The following is a 26,759-nucleotide window of genomic DNA, read 5'->3' as shown; positions in this document are numbered from 1 at the left end:
ACAAACATATTTAAAAGACCATAGAGTGCTTAAATAGCCAAAGGCCTGGGAAAAGGGGAATGCTTTCACCTAACACCTAAAGATATGTAGCAAAGGTGCCAGACAAGCTCTTCTGGGGAGAGCACCCCACAAGCAGGGAGCCACCACAGAAAAGGCCTGTTCTCATGCTACTGCCCTCTGGACCTCTTGTGGAGGAGGCAAATAAAGAACGGCCTCAGATGATGATCGCAAGGTCTGGGTCAGCTAGCATCTCTGTTGGGATGAACTTATTTCAAACTTGATGATGATAGTGCTGCATTCAAACCCACTTTGAGCACAGTAATCACAAATAAAAGGTATATCAGGAGTGGAAAACCTTTTTCAACCCAAGGACAGCCACATTCTGTTCAGGGGGTCACATGCCAGTGGTGGGAGGAGCCAGAGGAAAAATGGGCAGAGAAACAAAGGTAAATGTTACCTTTATACAGTAGGCTAGTTTCCACACACAATCACACACCCATGTGTATCCTCCACCCAGAGAAGCAAGAGGTGTTATCAGGCTTCAAGACACATTCCAGTCAGGCAAAAGAACTCAGGGAGCAAAGAAGGGTCAAGTGAGGAGTGTTGTTTGGGGACCATTCCAAGGAGCAGACAGAAAGGCTAGGAGGGCCACTCTTGGCCCTTGCGTCTGAGGTTCCCCACTCCTGGGGTATCTAAATAAACCTGACTTGACATGAACTGGGTATGGAATACCCTCTTCACATCTGTGTGGTTGTGCTCCCACACCGCTTCCCAAGTGGAATGCTGCACCAGGTGCTGTATGAACTGGGGGATCAGCAAAGGGGATTCAGGGCAGAGCTATGATCATGATGGGAAGTTAGTCATTTACAGACGGAACATGGCCTGAGCCAAGGAGGGGGGTCACCAGAAGCAAAGGAAATGCCAATCCATTAGCTAGGAGATGCCCCTGAAGAAACCTCACCATTTCTCCCATCTAGGTGGGTGGTTGAGAGCAAGGCTTTCTTATTTCTGGAACTGGTGGAGATGCACAATTCATGATGATCAAAGAACATCAAACAGGTGCTAGGCACATCCCTGTCCCCCCCGAATATCGAGTCTGTCACTCTGCATGTGCTGATGGACACATGACCACTTTCCCATTAGTAATCCCTCAAAACATCCCCCTTCCTGGTAAATTAAAATTAAAACAATAATTTCAAATGGAACCATCTGGACTGTTTGTCCACCAGTTATGCAGATGTGCTGGGCTAAGCCCACCACAGATTCAGAAGGGGAGGGAGTTAGCAGTCTCCTCACTGACATCTGAGCACATGCACGACCAATCTCTCTTGGTTTGAACATCAGGCAGGAGATGGCACCCAGCACCCAGAAGACAGACGTTCCTGCCATTGCTTCTGCCTTGACTGTTAAGAAAGGAGACACATCTGAGAAAGCAGGTTTGGGTCCATGAAAGCTTTCACAACAATAAATGAGTTGGTCCTTAAGGTGCAGCGAGATTCTTTTAATTGTTTTTTTGCCACAAGAGACTGACACGGCTACCTCTCTGGACATTTTTATAAAATACAATAGTAAACATCTAGGGTGCATTCAAATGTGGGAATTCTTGTGCAAGTTCTCTTGGTTAAAATGTCCCTGTTTCCTTTTTTCTGTTGCATTTTGAATTGATACACCACCATGTGGCGCTAAGTATCATGTACATCAGTGGGCGCAGTGTGACACTTATGTATGCCACCAGATTTGCTGCGACATGCGCTTCTATTCCCCCACAGCAAGAAAGAACTGTATGTCAGAAGATCACCCCCAAATTCACCCCACAATTGTTTGGGTTAATGGGGTTGCAAATGCATAGCAATTAATGCACGAATGAGCACAAGAGTTCACGAGATTCTGTTGGGAAAACAGAACAACGTGCTGTATGAATGCAGCCCTAGAAAGAAGTTTCAAGTGTTTACAGCACTCCACATATATCATTTCAGAAATCTGTACAACAACCCTGCAGGATAGGGTCAGGATCCCAGGTGCTGAGGCTGAGAGAAACTGGTTCCTGACTAAGGCTACTGAAGGCTACTACTTTAGTCCATGCTAAAGGCAAGGTTAATCAAATTCATAGCTCCAGCACAAATTTAGGTGCATTTAAGCACACTGATTTCAATGTGCCTAACCTGGCCATATCATCACTAGACACTTTTTGTATTGCCAGAGACTAGAGCGGCTTATTCCTCAGGTGCGTGAGGCGGTGGTGGAGATGATTCTACTCTTGCCCAGGGAAGAAATGAACAAGAGTTGCTAGGCAACAGCAATGTGCTTGCTGCCTCCTGCAGACCTGATTGGCTCTGAATTTGGTGGCATGTTCCGGCTGTGCACATGGGGAAGTGCGCTCTCTGGAATCCCAGCAGTCTCCCTCCTAACTCAACAGGCAGCAAAGCCTTCCTATGTCTCTGTTGCCTAAAGGTTAGCAGCATAGGAAGCTATTTTTTCCAGAGTGAGGCCACTGGTCTATTTAGTTCAGTGTTGTCAAGCATTGACTGGCAGCAGACATTCCCAGCCCTACCCGAAAGATGCTGGAGATTGAAGCTGTGACCTACTGCATGCAAATCAGGAGTTCTGCCACTGAGCTATGGCTCCTCCCCAAAGGCTGGAGCAGCCTGGAACAGTCCACCCAACTCCCAGAAAGAGGAAAGCACCCTCAGGGAACCAAAAGAAGTGAGAAGATTCACTTTGGTAAGGAACGGCAGGAATGGACTGGGCTGGAGCAGTTGATGCTGCTGCTTAGGTGAAGTAAGGTCACAATCATGCAGGAAACATAGGTATGGATCCTAGGAAGGCTGATGGGAGTGTGGAGCAGACCAGGTAGAGGATGAAAATAAGGAGTGGAGGACCTCAAGCTTGGGGGCCAAATGCAGTCCTCAAGGTCTCTCAAACTCAGCTCTGCATCCTCCTGGTGTGATTTTGCCTGGCAGGAACATGCACATGAGCTGCAGTCATGCCTCCCGCTTGCCTGGATGGAGAGGTGGGTGCAGTTGTGCAGAGACCTCCGGCTCTTGCAGGACTGGAAAGTGGCCTACTACACAATGATTGAAGTCCCATCTGTTGCTCTGCCCACTTTTGTTTCAGACTACACTTAGTTTTGCTTCTGGCCATGCCCACCATTGAATGTGGCCCCTTGGGTTGTGAAAGGCTTCCCTCTCCATGGAAGAACTGGTGTGCTTACTGGTCTGCACTTACATGAAATAGATTTTTTTAAATGCGGCAGCACCTACACTTCGGAACTCCCTGCCTGTTGACATCTGGCAGGAGTCTCCAGGGAACCTTTTTCAGCTTCTGCTTAAAACATTTTTTTTCTTTAGGCAAACATGTAGATGAATCTTTGTTAATTTTGATTTTCCTTCAAATGTTTTAAGTGCTTGGTTTTAAACTCTTTTCACAGATAATTTTAATACTTCTTGTAAACCATCTATGACACCTTGTGTTTCACAGTGGGAACAAAAGTGGGCTAGAAATGGAAGGGAACTAAACACAAAATAATATGGAAGGCTTTGCTTGGGAAGGAGAATTGTTTGACAAAGAACTTTTTCCCCTTTGCAGTTTAATTAGCGGGCCTCCACCCCTCGATGTCTCAATGTTGCCACACTCAAAGGTGGCTAGAGAGAGAAGGTCGGCCGTATCCTGGCCCAGTCCAGCTTCATATTTTATGCTGCTGATAGCTCCTTTCTTTCTTCTCACCCTGATAAATGCAGCTCCAGGTTCAAAGAGAATCAAGGAAGCAGGCTTAAATGATTACTTCTAAGTGAGGATTAGAGATGCTGCCATGACGACAGAAGCTACATTACCAGGATGTAGAGCAGACTTCAAAAACACCACACTGGTCGGCACTCCGGTTACATTTTCAGGAGAGCCACACAGACAAGTACAGACACATGGCTGCATGTCCCTCTGCCTCCACCAGGCCTTCCCAAACAGGGGTGGCGGCAGAGTGGGAAGCCCCAAGGGTTCACAGGCCGACTGCTCTCGAGACCACCTGGACCACTTTGTGGAATTCAGGCAAGAAGCTGGACTCTGCTGTAGAATCCTCAAAGCTACAGAGGGCAGATCTACAGAGAACCATAGAATTGTAGAGTTGGAAGGAACCTCAAGGGTCTTCTATTCCAATGCCTCTACAATGCAGGCATCTCTACTAGATCATCCATGACAGGTGGCCATCCAACCTCTGCTTAAAAACCTGCAAGGAAGGCGAGTCCACTATTTCCCGAGGGAGTCCGTTCCACTGTCGAACAGCTCTTACTGTCAGAAAGTTCTTCCTGATGTTTAGCTGGAATCTTCTTTCTTGTCATTTGAAGCCATTGGTTTGCATCCTACCCTTCGGAGCAGCAGAAAACAAGCTTGCTGTCATATCTCATCTCAGTCTCTCCCCCCCACCCCCAGGCTAAACATATGCAGCTCCCTCAAGCGTTCCTCATAAGATATATTTACATAACAATTTCTCCCAGTGTAATTCTTGTTTTAGGGTTATGTTCACTAACTTATCCAATTTTCACGCACACGTTACTTATACTTATACGCCTGCGAACCGCTATGGAAAATTTGGATAAATGCGAATTTCAAGGGATGGCTGTGTTACTGCTGGCTTACTGTATCAGGGAGTGAAGATTAGTCAGGTTCACCTTTACTTGAAAGCTGATTCAAAATTCTCCCCTGTGCCTAAATATGCCTTTGTGGCAGCAACTCTCCAGGTGTCAGGCAGGTGTATTCCCACCACTTGCCACTTGGATATGCTAGAAATGAGACAGTCTTTAAACCTCTTTTGTTGACCACCAGCATTACGCTTTCCATTTTTAAGTTCAGAATAGAGTAGTTGCTTTGGAAGAAGATCATCAGGCATCCGCATAACATGACAAGTCCAACAAAGTTGATGTTGAAGAATTATTGCTTCAACACTGGTGATCTTTGCTTCTTCCAGTACACTGATATTAGTTCACCTATCTTCCCAAGTGATGTGCAAAATTTTTTTGGAGACACCGTTGATGGAATCTTTCAAGGAGTTGGAGATGGCGTTTATAAGTGGTCCATGTTTCACAAGCATATAGTAAGGTTGGTAGTACAATAGCTTTGTAAACAAGCTTTTTGGTTTCCCTGTGAATGTCCCAGTCTTCAAACACTCTGCACTTCAATCGGGAGAACTCAGGCAATGCTGGATTTCGGCATCAATGTTTACCCTTGTGGGAAGATAACTGCCTAGGTAGGAGAAGTGATCAACATTTTCCAACGTTACACCATTGAGTTGGATTCGTGGCGCTGCAGAGGGGTTATTTTGTACTTGCTGGTGCAAGTTTTTTGGGATGTTGAGCGATAGGCCAAGCTTTTTGTAAGCTTCTGCGAAGATATTTAGGATGGTTTGGAGGTCATCCTCTGAGCGTGCGCACACTAGGGAACTAATGTGTGGGAACTAGGCCACATTCACACCGTACATTGAAAATGCTATGATACCACTTTAAACAGTCATGCCTCCCCTCAAGGAATTATGGGAGCTGTAGTTTGTTAAAGGTGCTAGGAGACCCCTATTCCCCTCACAGAACTACAATTTCCAGAGTTTCCTGGGAAGAGGGGTTGACTGTTAAGCCACTCCAGGTCTCTCAACAACTCAGAATCCTTAAAAAACTATAACTCTCTCAGAATTCTCTGGGGGAAGCCAGGACTGTTTAAAGTGGTGTGATACTGATTTAAATGTACAGTGTGAATGTGCCCCACATTCTATGCAACAAATGTTAACTATTCACAGGAACATAAATAGCTATGTTTCTGGGGGTGGTAGCAGATTCAAACAAGAAGGGAGATTCCAAATAAACATTAGGAAGAACTTTCTGACAGTAAAAGCTGCTTGATGAAGGAATGGACTACCTCAGAAGGTGGCAGACTCTCCACTGGAGGTTTTTAAGCAGAGGTTGGATGGCCATCTGTCACGGATGCTTTAGTTGAGATTCCTGCATTGCAGGGGGTTGGACTAGATGACCCATGGGGTCCCTTTATATTTCTATAATTCCATGATTCTATGAAAACCTGCCCCAGGAAAAGCTGCAACTATTACAAAATGTACCAAGTTGGCAGATTTACATAATATATCTTGCATGATTTCTCTCTCTCTCTCTCTCAATGTATTTTCTTTTTTATAACTTTTCCTATTTCCTATTTTATTTCAAGAGCGGCAAGGAACTCCAGGTTCTGAAAGATTTGTTCAGTGTGCTCTCATGCTTCAGGCATTTGAGCTGGCATTGCCCAGGAACTTTCAAGAAGAACTTTACCACCATAAGGTCTAGAAACTTGCTTTTTTAAAAAGAAAAAAGAAAATCATAAGAAAATTCGTAAGAAAAATAACATTCAAGGACACATTCAGTGCTTCTTCCATGAAATTCATCCTAACAACCCCAGCTACTAATTTGAGCCACACTACTGCCTCCAAATAGCTTAACAGAATCTGGCAAAGCTACCATTTGAATGTCTACTCTGGAAGATTTCTCTCTCCCATCAATTAATATCAAAGCCCTATTTGGCTGTTTACATAATCCAGTGTGCATTAAACATGATTGATTCCGGTATTATTGTGTACCAGCTAGCTGATGCAACAGCTGGACTGCATTCATTTTGACCCTAATGTCCTCCCATTTTAGAACATTTGCCATCCAAAGGTTATGAGGTGCACTCCCTGAGCAGCAACAAAATCAGGTTGCATCTCCCGTATGGCCCAACTAATGTCTCATGAGCAGGAGATGTGGCCCGTGTCACCACTCTATCAACTCTTCAGTAACTCTTCCAAATTTTAATCGAAGTGGGGCTGTCAGGGTGGGGCTTTGGGGTAGAAGTCCATCCAATTCCCAGAGAATGATGATGAAGGACCTCAAACACAGCAGAGTGGGCTTGTCACATTGTGAAGCAAATGAAGTAAGCCACATTGCCACCTACAGAGCCACCCCAGTAACACCATTAGCCCAGAGTCTTACCTAACTTACATGAAGGGACTATGTTCTCACATGGGGCTTGGGGCTGAGGGGGTTGCTTGCTACTCAGCGTGACTGCAGCTGGTCCTGGGGGGCTTTCATCATCCTGTGCGGCTGGGAGAGGGGGTGGGCACTTGGTGCCACCCACCTTTTGCTGTGCCAGACGCTCCATTTTGGGCAGGCCTCACCTACAGAGCCAATTGGGACAGAGGAATGGGGGACGGTTTCCTCTGCATCAAGGGAAGATTCATTTGCTTCTGAACTCTTGGGAACGTAGACAAGAGAGGAGAATGAGGGCCATGCCACTTGGCGAAACCCCCATCACAGCCAGCTAATGGATGGCAAGAAAAGGAATTGCGCAACCAATCATGAGCAGTCGAGGCAGCAATAAACAAAGAGGATGGCAGAGCACAGAACGGACAGCTGGCCATGGGGCAAATGGTGAAATGCCCCTTAGAAAAAGCCTCCCGAATAACGAACAAAGCGGAAGAGATCATGATGGGCACAGCAACGTCCCTCAGGCTAGAAAATAAAGCTGCATTATGCTTAGTAAATTATTTGTTTCATTTGAGAACTGACATACTTGGAGAGCCATAATGAACATGAAGGCAGTCCAAAGGCATTGCCCAGCATTCTTCACTCCCATTTGGAAATAGCTTGAAAATCAATTTCCAATTTCTACAAGTCCTCAGACCTAAAGTGCTGCTCATTCATTCCCCCCCCTTTCTCTTTGTCTTTCTCTCTCTCTTTTATTTAGGTGGCTGGCCTTAGAACTCAGGTTTCGCTAAAGAATGACAATAATCCACTTGATTATGACATGGAACGCCAGAGGAATTTTCCCTTGACCCATTTGCATTTTACAGGGCTGCATGAACGTCTCCTTTTATGCTACATAATGTGTATTGAACTTCATTTCATGCCGGATAATCTTCCTTGAACAGTAAAAGTAATACACGAAAAGTACAGCTCCTGCCCGATGGTGCTTTCCTCCCCTGATCATCCCTAGCTTGCCATAGGAAAATGAGTGGGAGCTGAGCGGATGCACCTAAGAACCTATCAAGAGCCTGGCCATGGGATCAGACCAAAGACCCATCTAGTCCACTATCCTATTTAAACACAGGCCAACCAGAGGCATCTGGAAGGCCTGCCAGCAGGACCTGAGCGCAAGAGCCACTCTCCCCATCTGCAGTTCCCAGTCCAAATGCGAGCATCTGGAACTGGGCCTGGAAAGGAGCAGCAACCATGAGCTGCGAGATATGGGAGCAGGCAGGATAGAAGTTCAAAAAGCAACATGAGCACAACTCTTCCTCCCTCCCTCTCCCCTTCTGCATTGTGCACCCTTTCTATCCTCCACTGGTGAAGTTCCCATATCTACTACATGCAATTTCCACAACAAAGAAAGGAGCTGTGAGGAGGGGGGTATATCTGAGGTGTTGGCAGCTTCTTCACTGAAGTCTTCACCACCAGCAGAGTATTAAGAGACCCATCTTTCCTTCTGACACCCCCACATAACCATTGGGAGGCCAATTCACAGGCCTCCACGTTCAGCACTTGATAACGGTCCCATTAAGTGCAGGCCTGCATATGCCAGGAATAAGCCAAGGCAGATCTAATGCCACAGTTCATCATAACTTCTCATGTCAACTCCAGCCTCCAAAGCTCTTGCATCAGTTCACACATTCAGCTGTGAGTCATTCCCACTGAGCTACTGATCTGTGAAAAATCAAGTGATTGATGTGCATGTGCATAGCTCAAAATCCCACAACAGAGTGCAGGGAATTGGTTTTGCAACACAACCCTGCACTGCAGCAGAATGATATGGAAAGAGCTGACCAGGAGATAGAAAACTGCTGGTGTTTCCAGGAACAAACTCTCAACTAAATAAGCTCCAGTAATGAAGGGATGCAGCCGAGTTGTTTGACATGGGAAATCACCATGCAGCTCAGCTAGACACTCAGAAATGAAGTCTATGAGAGCAAAACTAAGAGTCACATGGGCTGGATCAAGACACATCAAAGAAGTGTTTCAGCTTAAAGTGTTGTAAATTTAAACAGGGAAAACAGGTAGAGAAAAGCGGGACTCCATGTTGCCATCTGGTGGCACAATGTTATATCACACACACAACGCATATAAATCAGTTTTTCTTTACCAGTCTAGCTGAGTCCATGGACTATTCAGAAAAAGTTAGCTACCCTAACTAAGGCACCTCAATGCCACAGTTAAAAGACGGTCCTTATGCTTCAGGTGATTATCATTCCCTACAGCAGGCATGGGAAGACACCTGGTTTGTGGGCTCTACCTTGTTTTTTAAATAAAGACCCCGAGGTCCAGCAACTGGAACCAGGTGCACAATGGCAGCTTGGGTGGTTACCTAACTGTGTTCTAAAAACTCTATGCTGGGATGATCTGCCTAAGACAACTTCAAATCTACATCCTGAGTTATTGCAGGTCAGGATTCTAATTTAGGGTCAAAGGGCTTGGTTGTTATGGGGACTGCATTTTTATTTTTAAAATTTATTTTGGGAAACGGTGTAGGCACTTTACGTGTTTGGGAGGGGTTGTGAGCCTCACTAGTTTTTCTTCTATGAATAGGTTATTTCCGTGGTGTCCATGACTGTTTTTTAGACATCCAAATATGCACCTGCACTCAGAGCAGACTGCTAACCTCTGATGCAAAAGAAACAATGTGCTTAAAGTTAGCAAGAGTTGCTTTGTTTTCTATGGGAAAAAGCGTGGCTTTGTAAGAACACCAAAAACAAGGAGTTTCACACTCACAGGACTGTGAAAGTGGTACCTTGGTCAGCAGCCAGACATGCCAGAGGGCCACTGTGGGAAGAGTGCCAGGAGATGCCACATCCTACCCCAAATTGGCATGATCACCAGTGTTGCTTCTCTGCATCCTTCTTTCACATCCGGTGTTGGCTATTGGAGACATGAGATGGCCAGGGACCACTGCAATGGCATCATCAGGGATGCCAGAAGGATTTCCTGGGCCTTCTACATTGCATTCAGATTGCAACCCTTGCATTAACACTCACCCAACCCCAAAACTATATTGACAAAAGCTGTTGCCTACACACATGTATTAACTTAGCCTAGCCCACCTCACAGGGCTGTTGTAAAGGGTGGGGAATACACAGCCTTTTGCTCCTGGGTGGAAAATCAACGTACAAACATATAATGCCGCTGACATATCATATAAACAAACCAGAAAAAGGAGCCTCCTTGCTTTAACCACAATGGTTACATAGTCCTGATATTTGCAGCAAAACACTGAAACAAACAGGTTTGCCAACCCTAATAAATAACAACAAGGGAAAAAAAGTTGTGCAGTTTCGCAATTTTGGCATCTGGATGGCCAAGTCTCAGTCTAACCTTCCTCACTTCAGATGTTCCACTACCAACCCACTGAGGACAGTGGGGCTGAGTGAGGATGGGATGGGGTAGGGCGCTAGCAAATGCTGCCTTGCTCTTGTGCAACTGTAACAGCATGAGGGCAGGTGCTTGAATAAGATTCATGTGCAGAGAGTTTTCTTGCAAAATGGAGAGTCCTTTGACTGTGCACCCCGAATGATATCTTCCAGGAAGAAAAACAGCAACCCTGATCGTTTGCTACCTGCCACTCATTTGTTTATGCCATTAATAGTCAGCCTTATTGTGCAGCAGTCTCCAACCTGGTGCCCCCGCCCACTTGCCTTGGTCCAAAACAGGTGAGGAATACCAGTTTGAAAAACGGTATTATTGCAGAATGAGCTTATCCTTCAAAAATCAGTTAGCGTTCCATGACACATTCTACCCAGGCAGCAAGACTTTTCATACTGCAATAGCACCCGAAATAATAGTTTCTAATTCAGCAGTTGTATACCTGCTGGTGGAGAGACAATGAGCATGGTTGTGCAAAATGTGAAAATTAGTTCCAGAATCAGCTTGCATGTGCAACTGGAACATTGCAGTTTACATCCTATAGGCTTATGAGATATTAATTACTTAAATTTATATCCTGCCTTTCCTCCCAAAGGAGCCCAGGCCAGCAAACAACAAGTGATAAACAATTAAAAACATATTAAAAATGTATGTGTACAAGTTGGTGGTTTTTTTTCATGTTCCTGTCATTGCTGATAATCTATTTATTGTTGCAACTTATAAACTGGGACCAGCTTACTTATGAGATTGTCTTACCCCACATATATGCCTGCTTGACCACTTCAGTCTGTGGATATGTCACTTTTACAGGTGCCACATAAAAAATGTTCTGCATTTGTAAGATATCAGTCTTTTAGTGTGGCAGCCCCTACACTATGGAACTCCCTGCCTATTGACACCAAGCAGGTGCCTTCACTGTGTTCTTTTCAGCACCTGCTAAAATCATTTTTGTTTGAGCAAGTCTAACCAGATGTGTAGAATGTGGATGCATGTTTTAATCTGTTTTCAGTTTTGCTGATTTTGTGTTTTGAATGATTTGTAGAGTTGTTTTGTGGCTTTTTTTGCTGATGTTACTGTTTTATTCTCTTTTTAAACCACTTTGAGGGTTTTTTGACAACCAAGCCGTGCATAAATTCTATAAAACAAACCAACGAACAAACCAGCCCACTGCAAATCACTTGTTCCTGGGTTCTCACTTACCCTTCTCTCCTTGTCTCCATATTCCACGCCCAAAGTGTCCATTGCACGGACAATGGCTGCCAGTGACTGGATAGTGTTGCTATAGACCACAGGCTTGTACTGCTTCACATCTTCACCAGAGAAGCCATCTTCGTGGATGATCCTTTGGGAGAGGGGAAGGAAACAAATGAGCTTGTAAAAGTCTGAAATAGTGCTTCATTTACAATGAAGTTATTCCCAAACCAATCCCCAAGGTTTTGCATAGTGTTAAGAGCCAGGCAATGGACATTGCTTACATTGTGTGAAAACTGGCTCCATATAAGCCTGGCTCTGGCTACTGAAAATTCTGAAGCATTCATGGAAGAGAAGGCCGTTGATGGCTATTAGCCACAATGGCTATCTTCTGCTTCCAAGGCTTCAGAATAGCAGTTGCTGGAAACGAAAGGAGTGGAAAGAGCTCCTGTGCTCCAATCCTGCTTGCCAGTGTCCCACAGGCGTCTGGTTGGCTACTTTGAGACCAGGGTGCTGGATTAGATGGGCCTCTGGTCTGATCCAGTAGACTCTCCTTGGGTTCTGACCCCTGGAGGTGGTCATGGAAAGCTGGTGGGGATGTCAGAGCTGCTGGCCACATTCTTCCTTCTGTTGTTTATCAATGCTCATCTGATCTCTCTGTAGCTGCTAATTGTCCCTGCTCCCCCCTCCCAACCCTTAGGGGAAATTAGCAGTTAAAGGAGAGAGATAATGAGCACAGATAAACAATCAGCGGCTCTGTGGTCCCCTCCAGCGTCCTCTGCTCATCTCTGAGGGATTCTTCTGAATTCACAACACTCAAAGCCTGGTTTATATGTGGCTTCGTTTCATGTGTCAAGAAGGGGTGAAGAACATGTGCCCCCTCCAATGATACTCAACTACAATGCCCAGTATCCTGATCATTGGCCATGCTTGCTGAGGATGATGGGAATTGGAGTTCAGCAATATCTGGAGGGTGACAAGCTCCCCACCCCTTCGCATAAAGTGTAGCCAGACTCTCAGAGCATGAACTGTGAGAGGTCCTTACTTCTGCCATGAAGTCACTATGTTACTACAAAAGGAAAGTCCTGCTGGAGTAGGCCGAAGGCCCATATGCTCCTCCATCCTGGTCTTACAGTGACCAGCCAGATCCGATGGGAAACCTATAAGCAGGATGTTAGCACAACAGCACTTTCCCACCTGAGTGTTACTGCCTCCAACATACAAAGAGGCATACAAATAAAATGAATGAATTAATGAATGAAAAGTGAAGGCAGAATATGAATGCAACCAGTGGTAACTGAGGCAAACTTGTTGCCCTCCTTTGCAGCTTGTGGTCATGGCAGCAACATTAGGGGGCATTTTCAGCCCTGTAGGCGGAATGCAATGACAATACGCCAATGTCTCAGTATCTCCCCCTCTGCCCTTTCAAAATAAACCAGCCAGTCTTGCTCAGGTGAAGCTCAGCCTGGCTACTGGGAATAGGCATGCCACAAAATAACAAGAGGACAAGAACCTGCACCACGACAACTCATCAGCAATTTTCATTTATGGGAATAAGCAAACACACTGCAGATGGCAATCACATGTTGGCACAAACAGCAGGTGGTGCCTGGGCCTGCAGAAACTCTGGAGGGAATTAAGCAAAACAAATAAAACTGTGTACAAGATGGGTTTTGGTTTTTTTAAAAGGGGAGGATCAGAGACCGTGAACACTGCAACAGCTCAAGAATGCACAAAGCAGGAGGACAAGGTGTGTTGCTTAGGATGAGCCCCAAGGGTCAGACAGAGGGACTGGAAGGCTGTATTTGGGCCCAGAGCTTAAAGTTCCCCACTCCTAGCATATGCACTAAAAGGGTGGGATAGAAATGTCTATATGCCTAGATAAAATAAAATACACATCTATTAACATAGCTAGAAAGCAGAGTTCTGCTAACTATATTCAGAACACCATGGCATCTTGGATAGCTGTTCCTTCTTCCCAATAACAAATCAAACAAATGAATCTTGGATGCCTTCAAAAGACAAATTCAGGGAGGTAAAGGCTATCAATGGCTACTGTTCTACCTCCACCATCAGAGGCAATGCACCTTCAAATGCTAGTTTTGGGGAACTGCAGGTGGGGAGTGGCACTCAAGTCCTGTTTGCGGGCTTTGCATAGGGGCATCTAGTGGGGAACTGTGAGAACAGGACGCTGGTCTAGATGGGCCTTTGGCCTGATTGAGGAGAGCTCTTGTTTTCTTTTGTTGTAAAGTTAAGTGGAGTCTTTTTTAAAAAAATAAAAATAAAAATACAGTTGTTGTTTTTTAAAAAAACATATTTGGTCAAAATGGCCACTTTCTTGCATAAGGAAGTATACCACAGAATCTGTAGAACTGCAAATTTTGTCTGGGTTTGGGATCATGCATTGTTGTTGGCAATGCAAATTCAGCAGGTTTGCATCAAAATGTGAACTGAATTAACACTGTCTCCTATTTCTAACGGTGCACACGGAAAACTGTAAGAACGTGTGTGTGTGTGTGTGTGTGTGTGTGTAGGTGTGTGAAATAGCTAGAGCTAGAGAGATACTGGCAGTATAACATAATTCCTCCTGCTGATTTGTGGATGCAATTGCACAGTTCAGCGTTCAGCTGCCGTTCACTGTGCCCACAAAATTACACCCACAATTGATTGTGAGTGCAAAAAATTGAGGCTGTTTAAGTAATAAATGATTCCTGGTATTCCCTCGTCAGACAGCTGCCTTTGTTTTGAGTCACTCCTCAGAACTCCCTGTTCTAATACATCAAGGGCTTCTCTATACTGGTTTGTGGGGAACCTTTGGCCCTCCAGATGTTGCTGAATTGCAACTCCCGTCATCACTGGCCATTGGTCATGCTTGCTGGGGCTGATGGGAGCTGTAGTTCAGCAGCATCTGGAGGACCAAAGGTGTGTGGGAGAGAGAGTGTGCGTACAGGTATAGATAGGGATGTAGGTCAAAGGGACCTTGTCTGCAGTACACATCATGCCAGGACACATTCTACTACCACAGGTAGGAGAGAACACTGTGAAAATTCATTCCCAGAAAACAACAAATTCATGGAGTATAGCGCTGCCAATGGCTACTAGTCATGACGGCTATGTTTTATCTCCATTGTCAGGGGTAATACGTAACTGAATACCAGCTGCTGAGAATCTCAAGTGTGGGGCGTGCTGTTGTGCTCTGGCCCTGCCTGCAAGCTTCCCACAGGGATCTGTTTGGTCACTGCGAGGACACGATGCTGGACTAGATGGGTCTGTGGCCTGATCCAGCAGGCTCTCCTTATATGCAGGGTTTGGTGGTTTCAATTCCCTGGTGGCAAAGTTGACTCAGATTGTAGCCTGTTTACTCTGTTCCATAGAACAGTATGTCAGCATACTGCTGTCTTACGTCCCTCTGTTATGATGCAAGAGCTGCATTTGCCAGCCTGGCACCTTCCAGATGTTTTGGACTACATGCTAGCTGTGGCTGGTGGGAGTTGAAGCCCAAAGCCTCTGGAGGGTTGGTGGAAGTTTTGTTAAAGTTTGACTGAACCCTGAGACAATACAAGGTATGGTGATGTTGATTCTTTTGCTTTCCAAATTTTTGCATGTTATATTAAATGGTTTCTCTCTTTAAACTTAGGGATCTCCACCTCCCATTTCCATGAGAGCATGGTCTAATTGCAACATACTGTACTGCAGCATCAATGGAAATGGGGCATGTGTACTAGGATTAAAGTGGTGGTGTAGGGGGAGTGGAACTCATGTAGCTGCAAGCAAAACATTTAATGTAACATGTAGCTAGGCCCTGTGATATGCAATGTGCAAGTCTTGCTCAACCTGGCAAAAAGCTCTACCCTCCCACATCCCAAGCTCAGCTCTTACAAAGCTTACCCTAGCTTTATTGCTGATAACAATGGCTGCAGCATATCTTGGCTGAGATATTTTGGGCAGGGAAAGTTACAAATAAAATGATAAAAAAGCCACATGGTTGGCAGTATCGACTATAAAACTATCACTTGTCGTATCAGTAAGCTCCATCCTTTCCATGAGCTTCAGCTTCTGTGATACCACAGAATGTCCACAAATATCCCACCTGCTCAAAGGGAAGTCTCAGCCAGATAAAGCTGACATAGGAGCTGTGTTCAGACGGCTACCTAAACACGGGGATGGGGGCCATGGCACACTTCCCCTTGTTAGCCCTGGTCATACAGTGTTGAGTTGGGAATGCCCGCAATGCATCAATGATCATCTGCAGGGTTCTACTTGTGTTTGAGTAAGAACCCTTCATAGATCTTCCTCATGAAACATGGGAATATCAGGGTCTGAGTGAGCAAGGCCAACCCAAATAGCGGTGGTTGTGTATGTGCCCTCCACTTTTAAATATCAAATGTTGTGTTCGTGGAAGCAGAGAATCAGTAGGGCTTGGCAAAGGGAAACCTCACACATGGCCTATAAGGCAGGGCTAGCCAGCATGTTGCCCTCCAGATGTTGATGAACTGCAACTCCCATCATCCCTGCCTGTCAGCCATGCTGGTTAAAGCTAATGAGTGGTGGGTTCTGATAACATCTGGAGGGCATCCCCTTGGCTACACCATGCCTTAAGGGTAAGGAGAGATTGTGTGCTGCTGGAGAATCCAAAGAGGCATTGGAAGGCTGCATTCCTTAGTCTAATTCAAAATAACCAGTTCTGTGGAAGGGTTGGCTACAGGTTTCAAGAAATGCAAACATTAAAATTTATCCAGCTGTCAAATGCATACTTAGCAAGGTTTAAAAGAGTGCATTTCACAATCGCAATCTGCCTACAGACAGCCTCATCTGCATTCCCTCGGTGTGCACATCAAGTGCTACCAGCAGTAGCGTCCCAATCCTTGCTTATTATTACATTGGCTCATGGTGCAGAATACTTGTAGCCAGGGCTGGGTGGGTGGTGGGAAGGCTCAGCTGTATCCCATTGTCTCTTAATGGGCACTCTTTCAAGCAGCCCGTGATCAGCTGCTCTGTTCTGACCACAGAGCCTTTGTTAATGCCCATGATACAAATGGCCAAAGGGCCCAGCTGTCTTTTTCAGAGCCCAGAGGATGGACCCTTAGAAACATAATCTTGGGTTTTGTAAAGCATTCAAATCTGAAGCTGATTCACAAACCCCAGAAATCAGAATATATAAGATGCTGCTGAGAAAGAACCAGAAATCTGCTCAGCAGTGGACTGAGGCCAGTGGCCCATCTAGGCCAGCATCCTGTTCTCACAGTGGCCAGCTGGATGCCTGTGGGAATCCTGCAAGCAAGGCTTGAGTGCAACAGCATTCTGCCCTCCTATGACTCCTAGCAGCTGATGTTCAGAGGCATGATGCCTCCAAGAGTGGAGGCACCAGAAAGGCTGCAATAAAACATTTCAAACAGTTCAGATACATCCTGAAATGGAAGGGAAACAACCACCACCACTTATCCTTAAAAACAACCCATAATGGCCCAAGAAGGCACCACATGGGTTCCACATGGTCACAGTAATACTCCTATATGTAACAATCTCCATGTCATAACAGTTTTCATCTCATCAAGATCCCAGAGAGAAATCCAGACATGTATGAATTGCCAGCTTTGCACTTCCCCTAGGAAAGCATATTGAAAAGGAAAGCATATTGAAAAGGAAAGCATATTGATCAGCTCAGGATTTTTTTAGGGATGTGTGCAGGGCTTGACAAGTCATAAAAGGATGCCTATCTTAGACCAGCAACCATTGAGACCCCAACTCCCCCTCCCCTAAAGACCTGGCACTCAAGTACAGCCTGAACTGCCCAGAGAACTTTTCATTATGGGATGGTCTACATACAATATCAATCCACATATTGATGTACGTACATATTGATCTGAGCAACCCTAATCTCTGAGTGGCAAGAGACTTCAGGGATACTTGCCTTTTCTCAGGGTTTGGTTTCCTTGAAAGGAAGGTCCATGGAGGCTGTGGGATCTTTATTTACACATATATACAACCCGAGTGTAGGTTGGAGGGGCTCAGAGCATGAAAATCTTGCTTCCCTATTAGGTTTCCAGGGAAGCTCCAAGTCACAGCTTTGGGTCTGGCACAGAGCAAGGCAGGCCTCTGCTTCCCCAGATTCCAGCATCAGCCAAAACCTCTACTTCTCCCTCTCCCTCTCTCTCCCACACAGACCACCTTGGCTTATTGTTTTCCACCCTTGTATGATGTGGCATCTAGTCAGGTGAGGTGCAGATTTTATGCAAACCTATCCTCTTATTTGGTGATGTGTATAGAATTCATGCATTTCTTCATAACAAGTATACCACTAAGGGCCTTGAACTTAGTTCTACATTGAATTCCTTCCACAATCTCTGTAGCTTTTAATATTTCTTACAAGCCCCACATCAACACCTGATTCAGCAGTTGCCATTAAGTTTCCTAACAGTGTCCCTGAACAGCATTACACCAGAGGCACTTTCAATTGACTGCATGCTGGATACTTTATGGAGGGCTCCGTCAAACCTGGATCTGGCCCCGATTTGTGAAAGTGCTTTATTATTTAACCTGTGACTCTCATGGCCCTAGACCAGCTTTCCCCAGTTGCCTGCCCTCGGGATGTTTTGAGCTACAATTCCCATCATCCTTGATTATTAAAATCATGTACCCATTGGTGGGCACCAGGCTGGGGAAAGCTGGTTTAGAACCATCAAATAGGAAGACAGGATTGGTGCAAGGCATTTAAAAGTTTAATTGCACTGGCCACCACTCGCTTCATGTTACATCAGACTTCTGATGCAATGTTAACAATCAAAACCTGTTTTGAACAGCTAGAAAGTTTTTAGCAGGGATAAAACGCCTCCAGTCACAGAAGCCTCACCTGCTCCTATTTTAAAAATCAACCTCAGATTTAGGCCAAACAAAGTTGATTGGAATCTTCAGCACACAAATGGCTGGCACAATACTCTCCAGCAACAGGGATTTCAAAGTTAGCAAAAGGTGGAAGGTTGCACATCCAAAATTCTGCCTCTGTGTGCACAGAGATAATTATATTGTATCAACCTTTACCAAACGGGTGCCCTCCAGCTGTTATAGACAACAGCTCTCATCAGCCCCAACTCAGGTTGGGTTGGAGAAAGCGGAGTCACACCATCTGCTCTGCATTCACGATCCAGATTGCAAGAAATGCATAGTTAGGGGTGCCGCTTTGCCAGGAGGTTGAAGGAAGGGCCAGAAGACAGGGAAAGGAGGAGAGCTGGCCAGAGGGCTAGAACGTGGATTAGAAAAACAGAGCAGGACTGGATTGTTACGCGGGAGGGTATAATGCAGTGCTGTTTTGGGAGGCAGAAAAGAGAAGAGGCCTGGCAGGAAGGGCACCCCCTTCTCCCACAAAAATGCCTGGAAGGTCTTTCATTTTCATGGTATCTTAGCTTTCTTCTCCATCACGCCTGCCTTTCCTTCCTGCCTGATGCCACGCCCTGACAGCCCTGGTGGCTCTGGGTTACTCATCCCAACTTGTAGTGATCAGGGGCTGTCTCACCCTGATTCCAATAAAATGTATACCCGCCCCCCTAGGTCCAATTTGGCTCAGGATTTGGACCTTGGATGAATCTGGTCTACAGCTCTAGATTTCAGTAAGTTTTACCCCATGTAGCTGAGCTGAATCTGCTCTGCCTGGTGGAAAATTTTATCATAATGAAAATTATATTACTGTAGCTCAGACATTGCTAGCTGCTGTCCTCTTGCTGTTTTGAACTAGAAATCTTATCAGCCCCACCAAATCTGGCTATGCAGGAAGGAACCACGTTAGGGATGGCTGTGGTAGTTAGGTAAAGGTAAAGGGACCCCTGACAATTAAGCCCAGTCATGAACGACTCTGGGGTTGTGGCACTCATCTTGCTTTACTGGCCAAAGGAGCCGACATTTGTCCACAGACAGTTTTTCCGGGTCATGTGGCCAGCATGACTAAGCCGCTTCTGGCGAACCAGAGCAGCGCACGGAAAGGCCGTTTACCTTCCCGCTGGAGCGGTACCTATTTATCTACTTGCACTGTGTGCTTTCGAACTGCTAGGTTGGCAGGAGCAGGAACCGAACAATGGGAGCTCACCCCACTGCAGGGTTTCGAACCGCCAATGTTTCGATCAGAAAGCCCAAGTGGCACAGTGGTTTAACCCACAGCGCCACCCGTGTCCCTTGCTGCAGTAGTTACTTGCTCATTTACCTGCAGCTCAGAATCCAGAGTCCTGAACATGTAAAGATGTTTTGCTGTTGGGATGCAAAAGTCAGGAATCACCTCTTGACAGTAGCTTTGTCCTCTGGGAAGGTGAGCACCCAAATATAATTTAGCAATGTCACATATTTTGAGAAGGTGCCTACCTAAGCATAAATTCGTCAAAGGGTGTGCCCTTGGAAGGACAACACCTTCGGTGTCAATCAAAGAGAAGACACTTTAGTAGTTTTGTATCAGAAAAGCAACTGCTCTTCCAAAATAGGGAAATGATACCTTCTCTTTGGTAAAGGCACCAAGTGTCTTATCAGGAGAGCAATTCCTGGAATTCTACAGATTAGAGATTTACAAAAATTTCCTCTCTGAAAGCAATATACTAAGATATACTAATGTTCTTATCACTGTGCCAGTATGAATCCTTCTACCATGGAGACCTCTGACTACTACTACTAGTACTATTATTTAAATTTCTATTCCACCCTTCCTCCTAAAGGAGCCTAGGGCAGCAAATATCAAAATGTTAAAAAGATACATTTTTAAGAAAATGGAGTTAAATCATTAAAAAAAAAACCTATTAGAAAGCATCTAGAAACAGTTAAAAATAAAACCTCTACAAACAATTGCAAAACAAATGCACATTATAGCCCATATTATAACTATAGCCCAACCTCAAACAGCACAGAGGGAAGCAGATATTCCTGTTTGCAGCAAATGGATCTGTGTCTTGGCATGTGCAATTACACTAGTACCTTGGTACTTGAACAGCTTGGCTCCCGAACAAATCGGCTCCCGAATGCCGCAAACCCGGAAGCAAGTGTTCCGGTTTGCAAACGTTTTTTGGAAGCCGAACGTCCGACACAGCTTCCATTTGCATGCAGGAAGCTCCTGCAGCCAATCGGAAGCCACGCCTTGGTTTTCAAATGGTTTCGGGAGTCGAACGGACTCCCGGAATGGATTAAGTTTGACATCCAAGGTACCACTGTAGTACATGCAAGCATTTAAAAGCAGTGCTTCCCCCCCCCAAGGGGATACTCAAGAGTACGCAGTACCGGCACCCCCCCCCCTTGGTTAAAAAGTGTGGCACTTACTGTAATAATTTCATGGTGAGTACCTGCACCTATTTTTCTAGGAAAAAAAGCACTGTTTAAAAGTTAACAACAGGTACAGTCAAGAAAGCCCAAAGTATTTCCCACCTTGACTCCTGCCCTTCTTGTCCATTTTAATCAGAATGTGTTATGGTTATTTTTAAAAAGTAGGACTACCACTGAACTATGGCTAGCCCTTACTCTCTAAAACAGCATCACAAATCCTTTTAAGGCCAACAGGATCACACCCAACCAAACAGGTTCACTGAGAAACAAGAGTGAAGTATCGGCCTAACGATGGCTGAGCATGCTCAGTGGCCAGAGACAGCAGAGTATCTGCACTAGCATTAGGCGACTGGGAAATTGGAGGGGGAGGGGAGGTAGCTAGAGGAACAGAAGTGGAGGAAGGCAAGTCTGGCTGGCTGGCACACACAACAGGAACATGCCACACTGCAACTTTGTTGTTGCAGTTTCCCACTTGAACAGGATTCAAGTGGTTAAAATATAGAAGTCGAGGCAAGGAGATATTCAAATTCCACAAGGGCTATGGGCAAGAGTCCAGATTCTGAACAATCGCTGGAGGTAAGTTCACAGTATTTCAAAACAGGACCTACTAAACACAGCAACCTGCCCCAGCCTGGTGCCCTCGAGATGTTTGGGGCTGATGGTGATTGTGTTCTGAAACATCTGGAGGTAACCAGGTTAGGGAGACTGAATATAGGGTCTATCAGGGTCACTAAGCAATTTCAGAAACTGGTGCATTTATTTACTTATATTTATTTATGGGGATATTTATAAACCACCAACTCGTAAGAAAAAATATCACAGCAGTGAACACCGGAAACACAATCCAAACTGTTAAAACATCACGGAATCATAAAATTCAGGGTCAAATGGCCAACAGTTAATTGAGTCTCTAAAAAGGCTTGACAAAACAGAAGCCTTTTCATAATGAGTCAATTTCCTTGCAATGTTCCAGCGGTCCACACTGCATGCCTCACAGGGCAGATATATCCTTCAGCAAGTAAAACAGAAGTCCTGTTAACTTCCCTAGAGCACTTTGAAGTCCATAAAGCCCACTTAGTGGTTAAAAGGTCTTTAATTCCATGAGCCATGATGCAAAGGTCCTGAATGGTGAACTCCTTCCAAAGTCACCTATATCAATTCCAGAGGTTGAATTTTTTTTGCAGAGTCTGAGACAGCTGCAGATTTTACCAGCTGCCTGCCAGACTTCAGGCTCTGCATATCCTGGGCTACTCAAGGAGCCTTTACCCTCTTTGCTTATTTAATGCAACAGATCACATAGGCTGATGCCAAAATTGGCCAATCCATCTCCAAAATGTCGTTGCATCTCCCCATTCCCAATTTTTGTGTCCCGCTCAAGTTGATAAAATATCCTTCTCATTCTCCCACAGAGAATGCAAATCCCACGGGTGGGGGAGGGAGGATGGTCTCTGCGAGGTAAACATTGGGCTAATACAAATCTTAGCAAAACTGTACTTAATCAGATAAGCCTTTTTGGATTATCTACCACTATCACCTCTTCCTAGACAGCCATTAATCACCAGCTGATGCCTGGCACCCTTAACTTCCATCCTTTATATATAAACTTGACCAATTGAATCAGCACATATTTGGATCAAGGACAGAAACAAAGGAACGGAACCCTGTTGGGCTGGTTTCCTTTGACTGGCAGAGCAATTAAGATCAACTGCATGTCAATCAAGAATTCCAAAATGCATATTAGGAGGAGAGTACCTTTAGATAGGGTCAATCAAAAATGTTACAAAATAGGGTGCACATTTTTGCATTCTCCATAACTCTTCATCCAAGGCTCCAACATTAACCAATGCTGCCCTCCCTCAGGCTCTGTTGATAAGTGTTCCAGAGAAATCAAAAGACTACATATGATTCCATGAGATTTTGGCTGTCCTAATACATTTTGTTGGCCATAATTACAAAAATAAAATAAAATAAATAATCCACCTGGACTTTGGCTTTCAATTATTCAGCCTCCTTGAGTGCATGAGATGTTTTTATCCTGCTTCTTTAAAGGATAGAATGGTCTTTTAGATTTTAATGTAGTGGTTTTGTTTTGTTATGTTTATTGTAAGTTGCTTTGAGTTACATCTGTAACTCAACTAATAAGTTAATTAATAATAATAATGATGTGGATTTTGATTTTTTTCTCAGTCAAACTTGTGTGACATGGAATATTTTAACCCAGGTATTTCAGTCAACAATTTCATTTTTCCAGTTCCAGAAGAGCAGTCCTATTAGTTTGGTTGCTATACACAAAAAAAGAAAGAAAAATTAAAATAAAAAAGTGCCTAAAGACTAACATAATTGCTATGGCAAAAGACTCATTCATGTTTTTAATAGTCAATGGCAGTAATTTTCGAAAGCAACAGGAACCAATGGGGCCCCCAACTTTGTAGAGTTCTCTTTCCAATATTAAGAAAAGACATGGAATATTTAGGAACAACACAGGAAGATAGGAGTCAGAGCAGTGGCCCATTTAGCTTAGGTTGCCCATAACCACCTGGCAATGGTTCTTCAGGGCTACCGGTAGGTTCACATTTTAATATAAGACAAACTGAATTTATTCCTCACTCCTACGGACAGCACAGTGTAGACTTTGCTATCTGTGCAAATCTAAAGAACACACCTGAACACAGATTCATAGAGGAAGCTGCTTTTTGCAGAGGCAAACCATTGGGTCCCTCTAACTCAGTACTGGCTCATTACCTTTGCCCCACGCTTTCTAGGCATGAGTCTGCACTTTGAAGCTGACCTTTAAAGCCACACTCTGAAGTCAGAGCATTTGTTTGTTTTTGCACCGTCTCTTTCCCTGCCTGCATGAACCCCCTTTTAATGGCTGAATCGGAGCAAATGGCAATCCAGGGAAAACCCGAATTGCTGTTGGTTTCAATTCAGCGTGAAAGAGTGGATCTTCCTAGGGAAAGCAGTGGGACAAAAAGAAAGAAAGAAAAAGAAGCGTTAGGACACGGACCAAGAAAGCACAGACTTGTGCCTAGAAAGTGTGGGGCAAATGATAAGTCAGTGTGGACAGTACTGAATTAGATAGCAGAGGTTCTCCGGGGTTTCAGAAAGGGATCTGTCCCAGCCCCATCTGGAGATGCCCAGGGTTGAACCTGCGACCTTCTGCATGCAAAGTAGGTGCTCTAGCACTGCACTACGGTCCTTCTCCCCATTTTCTGATGCTATGCCTTTTGTTGCAGTTGTAGAAAGGCAACTCTTGCAAGCCATCCATCTTGGCTCAGCTCTTGTGAAATGCATTGATTTCGTCAGCATAGACCAAGGCAGCCACTGAATGGTGGATGGGTGATTACTTTTGCTCTGTATTTTGTGTGTGTGTGTTTCAATTCAGCCACTCAGCTGGCGTCTTCCAGTGCCAGCCTGGCATCAATGCGAGAAAAAAGCACAGATTGCATGTGGGAGACCTAGCCTCAGTACTAAATCAGAATTGCTGGAAGTCCTTGTCTGAAATGCAGGCCACCCATTGCAGGGAATACCAGGACAGGTGTCACATGCAGAATTCCAGGTGTCAAGACCCCATCCTCAACACAAAAAAGCAGGAACCTAGGAAGCTGCCTTAAACTGTGTTAAGATGCTTGCTCCATCTAGCTTGCTCTTGACCACACTGACTGGCAGCTGATCACAGGTTATCAAGCAGGTCCTTTCTCCAGCCCTATCTGGACAAAGGATTGAACCTGGTAGATGTTCTACCATTTAGTCTCCATGCTGAGTGTCTCCTGATTTTATCACAGAGGGATCCCTGAAAGTATCAAAATGAATTCTACAGTAAGACTCAAAATGGCGGGCCGGTGGGAAGGGGACCAGGAGAGAAGAAAGAAGCAGGCTATATAATTTGCCTGACTTTACCTGTTCCAACATGTAATGGCTACGTTCATGTTTTCATTGCTTTTCTTTTTTTCCAAAACAGGCCCTGCCTTTTTGGTCCTTCCGAGACGGTTCCAAACTACCTCTTCTCAGAGCTGCATTGTGATCTTTACGGTCAGCCCAGAGTGGCCCGCGTGGCATCCTGCATGTGCCAAGGCTTTCCGATGAGGGCAGGCAGGCAAGCATTCCAGGGGGCTGTGTCATGCTGACAGCACATCAAGGAGATAAAGTGCAGGCAACCAGGATGGAAGAGGCGAGGCTTCCGAGAGGCATTGTGCACACACCCCTCAGCCTAGATTGGAAGGGAAATGGGGAGAGAAGAGGGAGATGCATTTCCAGGGCTTCAGCCCCTCCAGCCCAGAAGCTCAATTCCGGAGTCAAAAAGGGCACAACATCTCCCATCCTTCATCTCCACTTCCCCGTATCTCTGGTTCCCCTTCGCTCGCTCTCCACGCAGCATTGACACAAAAGTCTGCTTTTTTCATCTGGTCTGTTTCGCAGGAGAAGAGGTCAGTAAATAACATCTCAAGGCTCTCTGGAACAAGCAAAAAAGCCTGCAGAAACCAGAGAAGATGTTTTGAAAAACTATCGCTCCTTTTTGCCTCCCTTCTCTGTTCATGTTCAGTCGTGGCCTCCCAGGGCATCGAAAAACATTGGTTCAAAAACCTAATCCCTTTCCCCTGTACATTAAAACAGAAAGTAATACTATACACACCCTGGGTGTACTTGCAGGGGTGACTTTGTTCTCTCCTTTCTGATGCCATCCCATTCTCGTTCTGCTTCCTTATTGTTTGTTAGACACTCAAGATCAGCCTTTGACAACATGGTGCCCTCCAGATGTTTCCCACCAGCCCCAGGCCACATGGCCAGTGGTCAGGGGTGCAGCATCCTTAGGAGAGCGCCTGTTTAGGGATGGTTGACTAAAGTTGTTAAGCTGGATAACAGCAGTGGAAACTGGCACCCTCTGTAGCCACCTAATTATCCAGAGTAAATGCCACCGGCACATCTTGCGGAAGTGACTACTCTAAATGGATTATATAGCCTGGAAGGGGGTACTTTCTATTGCCTCTCCTGACAAACAATTTCATTGAATGATCCTGAGCCCCAGTATTCTCTATCCCCTTTCTTCTTACAATTTTACAATTTGATATATTAAATATTTTATAATTCCATATGTTACAAATCTCCATGGTTCAGAGGTCTATCATTTCATGAACTACCACGGAAATCAAAAACTCTATGCTCAGAATGAAGCACTGTACATTCAGCATGACCACAGATTAAGGGCATTTGTGTCATGGATGTCAATAAGAGAGTTAAGCATCTTCCTGTCAGTGGGACTTCAATATGTTTATCTTTGGCTGGAGAGCGTCCATTGTGTTGATTTAACTGCATTTGCCTCTACCATTTATACTAATTTGGTAGATTTCCCATTTTATTATGGGCTTCCTCTTTGACATATATTGCCATTTTCTCTCTGTAGGAATCCTGTATTTTTTATTGGGTAATAATTCAATGAAGGTACAGTCCATTCAAAAAAGGTAACAGTCCAGAAACGGTTCCAATGTGTGATGAACAGCTATTCTCATGAGCCTCAGATAAGGAGAGGAGAATTTAAATAGGAAAAAAAGAGAAAAAGTTATGTTCCCTCCCTTTAATATCTGGCACTTTCCAAGACAGTCTTGTGATCTGGGGCAAGGAAAGTGCCGCTAGGAAAGCAAAGCATGGCAATTCGCCGTGGGAAAGAGGTGGGGGGAAAGGTATAAGATGTTGCAACTTTGTAGTGCAGGGGTGGGGAACCTCAGGTGCTCAGCCCCCCCCCCCGGCCCTCAGCACTCTCTTCAGGCATACCGCCATCCCTTAGACCACACCCCTCCCTGCTTCTCCCCCTGAGTGCTTTTGCCTGGCTGGGATGCTTCCTTGAACTCTGAACATGGCCCTTGTTCGTCT

General features: G+C 45.0%; 1 protein-coding gene across 2 annotated transcripts in view; it reads right to left on the bottom strand.

Annotated features, from left to right (window-relative positions):
• Positions 1-26,759, bottom strand: part of GNAO1 (G protein subunit alpha o1) — a 168,399-nt gene that overhangs the window by 85,969 nt on the left and 55,671 nt on the right. For both annotated transcript variants that reach the window (XM_081871607.1, XM_081871608.1), the window contains exon 3: positions 11,613-11,754. In XM_081871607.1, the coding sequence (XP_081727733.1) occupies positions 11,613-11,754 (142 nt within the window). The remainder of the gene's footprint in view (positions 1-11,612; positions 11,755-26,759) is intronic.

This window comes from Podarcis erhardii (genome assembly GCF_964252035.2).
Source record: "Podarcis erhardii genome assembly, chromosome: 7".
Classification (NCBI taxonomy): Eukaryota; Metazoa; Chordata; class Lepidosauria; order Squamata; family Lacertidae; genus Podarcis; species Podarcis erhardii.
Note: the sequence above shows the minus strand (reverse complement) of the source record. Positions and strands in the feature narration are given on the sequence as shown.